The 5,480-nt window shown below is 41.3% G+C and overlaps 1 protein-coding gene across 1 annotated transcript in view; it reads left to right on the top strand.

The window, feature by feature from the left end:
* Positions 1-3,140: 3,140 nt before the first annotated feature.
* The window catches only part of GPC3 (glypican 3), a 349,971-nt gene continuing 347,631 nt past the window's right edge, over positions 3,141-5,480 (top strand). Inside the window, exon 1 of the mRNA XM_077760811.1 lies at positions 3,141-3,299. Coding sequence (XP_077616937.1) covers positions 3,191-3,299 — 109 coding nt within the window. The 5' untranslated portion in view covers positions 3,141-3,190. The remainder of the gene's footprint in view (positions 3,300-5,480) is intronic.

Raw genomic sequence — 5,480 nt, 5'->3', positions numbered from 1 at the left:
TAGCTAAAACATGGAAAGAGCCTAAGTGTCCATCAACAGATGAATGGATCAAGAAGATGTGGTTTATCTATACCATGGAATACTACATGGCAACGAGAAACAATGAAATCTGGCCATGTGTAGCAACATGGATGGACCTTGAGGGTGTTCTGCTGAGCGAAATAAGTCAGGCAGAGAAGGACAAATATCATATGTTTGCGAGTATGTAGTTTTTTTGATGTTGCTTCTATCACTTGGCATAATGTTTTGGGGATTCACCTATGTGGTAGCACATCGATAGTTTATTCCTTTTTATGGCTGAGTAGTATCCCACTGTATGTGTCTACCACAGTTTGTTTTCCCTTCCTTAACTTTATTTTGTCTGTAGTACTTACCGCTACTTGACTATATGTGTATGTATATACAAACTATATATAAACTCCCTACATATACAAACTATATATCTCTGTTATATATATTTACTGTATCCATAGTGCTTGGTACAAGGCAGGTGCCCAATAAAATATTTGTTGAATGACTCCCATCTGCTCCCCTGGCTTCAGTTTTCATTCGCATGCTGATGACTTCCATGGGTGCAGAAATGTCTCACATTACCAGCAAAGAACTGAGAATGACAAAGGTGTCCGTCTTTGGGAAATGTGGCGGATGATGATCATTGACTGAGATATAGAACACAAGAGACGGAACTGTGTGCGTGTTTGCATGTGTGTATGTGCACGTGCACACGTATTGGATACACAAAGTTCAGTGGAGTTTTGGAACTCAGGAGAGCGGTAAGGGCTGGGTTAGGTAGTTTAGCAGTCCCATGGGTATAGATGAGATCATGGGTGAGGGGAGATGTAGAAAGAGGGGGCAGAATGAAACTAAAGTGATAGGCAGAAGAAGAGGAAGCATGACAGATAAGAGAGGCCCCAGCAGTAGGTGTGTGGCAGGGGAGGTGGATAGGTTCACTAAAACAACGCAGGAGGTGAGTGTTTTAAGAAGGAAATATTGGTCAACTGTGAGGGAAGTTGCCAAAGATCACGTCGGACGAGGACTAAGAAGACGTTCCGATTCCCTCTTTTTAGAATAAGTGAGGAGATCATTCATTTGGCAAATTTTTATGGGGCTGCAAAAATAAAAAAGCATTGTGCATCGTAAGTGAAGTAGCTGAGGAGTTCAGAGGTCAGCGTTTGAACAGAGCGCAAATGTTGTAGCTGTCAGGGAGTTTGATGATTGTCTGAATGTTAATATTGTCCTTTGGATATTTCATCTGGGAATCTTATCCTAGACCTTTAGTGAAAACAACAACAGCAAAGCTTTGATATGATATTGATGTTTTAATCATTTATCCCAAAAAGCCACATTGGGTTGGCAGACATACATTTCATTAGGAAATCATAACTGGAATTTTGAAAATTGCTTCTTGGTTGTGCTCTCATTCATAAATTATAATCAAGAAAAATAAATGGTAGGGGTGAAGATTAATCTTTTAACGGACAAATTAAATATCGGTGTTCAATGACGTATACTTGGGCTGTAAATTAGTTTATGCAGAATTTATGAGTCAAACCTCGGCAATTAATTCGGATGGTTATTCAAAAAGAATCAGTCATAAGGATAATGAGGAGAAAGCAGGGATCAGTTAAGATAAACACTAATTTTGAAAAAGCAAGATTTCAGGGTATTTAAAAAAAGTACATTGTTTGGCCTTGTNCCCTTCCTTAACTTTATTTTGTCTGTAGTACTTACCGCTACTTGACTATATGTGTATGTATATACAAACTATATATAAACTCCCTACATATACAAACTATATATCTCTGTTATATATATTTACTGTATCCATAGTGCTTGGTACAAGGCAGGTGCCCAATAAAATATTTGTTGAATGACTCCCATCTGCTCCCCTGGCTTCAGTTTTCATTCGCATGCTGATGACTTCCATGGGTGCAGAAATGTCTCACATTACCAGCAAAGAACTGAGAATGACAAAGGTGTCCGTCTTTGGGAAATGTGGCGGATGATGATCATTGACTGAGATATAGAACACAAGAGACGGAACTGTGTGCGTGTTTGCATGTGTGTATGTGCACGTGCACACGTATTGGATACACAAAGTTCAGTGGAGTTTTGGAACTCAGGAGAGCGGTAAGGGCTGGGTTAGGTAGTTTAGCAGTCCCATGGGTATAGATGAGATCATGGGTGAGGGGAGATGTAGAAAGAGGGGGCAGAATGAAACTAAAGTGATAGGCAGAAGAAGAGGAAGCATGACAGATAAGAGAGGCCCCAGCAGTAGGTGTGTGGCAGGGGAGGTGGATAGGTTCACTAAAACAACGCAGGAGGTGAGTGTTTTAAGAAGGAAATATTGGTCAACTGTGAGGGAAGTTGCCAAAGATCACGTCGGACGAGGACTAAGAAGACGTTCCGATTCCCTCTTTTTAGAATAAGTGAGGAGATCATTCATTTGGCAAATTTTTATGGGGCTGCAAAAATAAAAAAGCATTGTGCATCGTAAGTGAAGTAGCTGAGGAGTTCAGAGGTCAGCGTTTGAACAGAGCGCAAATGTTGTAGCTGTCAGGGAGTTTGATGATTGTCTGAATGTTAATATTGTCCTTTGGATATTTCATCTGGGAATCTTATCCTAGACCTTTAGTGAAAACAACAACAGCAAAGCTTTGATATGATATTGATGTTTTAATCATTTATCCCAAAAAGCCACATTGGGTTGGCAGACATACATTTCATTAGGAAATCATAACTGGAATTTTGAAAATTGCTTCTTGGTTGTGCTCTCATTCATAAATTATAATCAAGAAAAATAAATGGTAGGGGTGAAGATTAATCTTTTAACGGACAAATTAAATATCGGTGTTCAATGACGTATACTTGGGCTGTAAATTAGTTTATGCAGAATTTATGAGTCAAACCTCGGCAATTAATTCGGATGGTTATTCAAAAAGAATCAGTCATAAGGATAATGAGGAGAAAGCAGGGATCAGTTAAGATAAACACTAATTTTGAAAAAGCAAGATTTCAGGGTATTTAAAAAAAGTACATTGTTTGGCCTTGTTTGCCGTGTGTGTGTGTGTGTGTGTGTGTGTGTGTGTGTGTATGATATTCTGCTTATTGAAACATTAAAAACTTGTTTGTTTCAGGATCAGATTTGCAAGTATGTCTCCCCAAGGGCCCAACATGCTGCTCCAGAAAGATGGAAGAAAAGTACCAGCTAACGGCGCGCTTGAACATGGAGCAGCTGCTTCAGTCTGCGAGTATGGAGCTCAAGTTCTTAATTATTCAGAACGCTGCGGTTTTCCAAGGTGAGTTCTGGGGGTCGGCTCAGATGTGCTGCTCAATGGCATCATTATTTGGGCACCGGGCTTTCAAATGCTAAGTATAATTTCTAAATTACCATTCCAGCATTAATGCTTGCTATAAGAACCTCCCAGTGAGAAATTCTGTTTAAGGAAAAACACAGTTTTTAGAGAAGCTGCGTTTTCACTCTTCAGAGAGGTGGGGCATTGTCAAAACTAACGTCCAAGGACATTCTGTTTACCTGTACGCAGAGGCGGTAAATCTCTGCAGAAAGAGTAAATGATATTTTCTCTCTAAGAGCACTTCAGGCTTGGTGAAAAAACAAAACAAAAGTTTACTTGAATACCAGTTTTCTCCAGGAGTGGCTTAGATGCTTTTGGAACATGCCTGAACTCCTTCTGACCACTGGGACCGTTTCCATAGAGATGGGGAGCTTGGTTTGAGGGCCGTGCGTTTCCTTATTTGTGTGAGTGGTTACTCTTCCTTCTTTGTGAGTCTCAGTTCTTACTACACCTGTGTGTGGCTGTCACGTTTAATGGATAAAAACCCAAGGCACAGAATGGTTAAGTAACTTGCCCAAGGTCACACAACTAATAAATGGTGAAAGCAGGATTTGAACCTAGGCGGCCTGGCTCTTAGAGTCCATACTTTTAACTACCTCAGTATGCTGCCTCCTGGGAGGGGCAATTAATTACAGATGTTGGGGCTTTCTTCTGTCTTTCCTTAGGCACATGGAATCAGATGCCTTTTTCTTGCTCTACAGAGAATTGGGATCAGGTAGAAAAATAACACTTCTGGGGCGCCTGGGTGGCTCAGTCGGTTAAGCGTCCGACTTGGGCTCAGGTGAGGATCTCACGGTTTGTGAGTTCGCACCCGGCATCGGGCTCTGTGCTGAGAGCTCGGAGCCTGGAGCTTGCTTCAGATTCCGTGTCTCCCTCTCTCTCTGCCCCTCCCCCGCTCACGCTCTGTCTCTCCTCCTCTCAAAAATGAATAAACATTTAAAAATTTTTAGAAAATAACACTTCTGACTACTTAACATTCCAAAGACTTAGATTTATGGTACCTGGATAAGGATCAACCTGTTTGAATTGTAAGGTGGACTGATTATAGCTTACTTTGTGTATTACAAGGAAGTTTTTAGAATTAGCTAAGAAAATTATTCAAATTAGCTAATAAAGCATACATTCATAATAGTTTCTAGGGTCAAAGCCTCAGGGGATGTTGGGTTGATTATATGAAGTACAGTATATAAGCATGAGGTATTTGTTAACTTATTTATGCACTCAGACTCTTGTGAAGAGTTTGTTGAGACTAACAATTTGGCGATATAATGAATAATTTAAACAGATTTTAAAAATACATGTACCGTTCATGTACTTCTTAGATTGGTTTTGGAGCTGTTCTGCTGGCTGAAAGTGGGGTGATAAGCAATGGGACTTGAGAATTGGGTTGAAACAGGGAGGTGAATCTTATTCTTTGGGGTGTCAAGGTGCTTTTCAGAATGGAGTATTTATGATTTGTTTCATCCTCAGGATAACCAGGCCAACAGGTGTTATCATACAACTGTGGCCTGGTGGAAGTGGGTGGTAGAGCGATCACACTGGTGTTCCCGCACACAGGGAAGCGGGCACAGCTGTCCATCTGAGAGCCTTGCGTGGCAGCTTCTCTATCTCTGTCTGGTCCTGCGTTTGACATACTGTGTTTTCTAGTCCTGGGAGAGCACAAGACTAGGAAGAAAGGAAGTTCTGACCAGATTTTAACTGGATTAGCATGGAGGGGGAGCACTAGTCATGTGGACAGGGGCTGGAGAGTGGGGGCAGCCCCTACTAGTTGTATTCTTCCTCTCTCTGTCTCTGACACCCATGCGTGCACGCGTGCGCGCACCCCCTCCCCCCCGCCCACGTTATTCCTCAAATTGTGAAGATAGGCAGAAGGACAGACACACTGGCAAAGGAACACGGAGACAAGTAGGCGATGTCTGAACCCATTGTTGGAGCCTTCTACCTCATCACCATATGTACTCAATTTTTTATCTTGGTTCATTCACTTTTCTTATTCTTTCCCTGCTCCACATTTAGAGAAAATAAACCCCATGAGAAAAAAGAAACCATGGTTTCTTTTATGCCACGTTTGTAGAAACATTGCCCCCAAATTCTTTCTATAACATACATGGGGAGGCACAAGAC

This window comes from Crocuta crocuta, unplaced genomic scaffold (genome assembly GCF_008692635.1).
Source record: "Crocuta crocuta isolate KB4526 unplaced genomic scaffold, BGI_CrCroc_1.0 scaffold475, whole genome shotgun sequence".
Taxonomy (NCBI): Eukaryota; Metazoa; Chordata; class Mammalia; order Carnivora; family Hyaenidae; genus Crocuta; species Crocuta crocuta.
The sequence above is the reverse complement of the archived record's forward strand: the minus strand, read 5'-3'. Positions and strand labels throughout refer to the sequence as shown.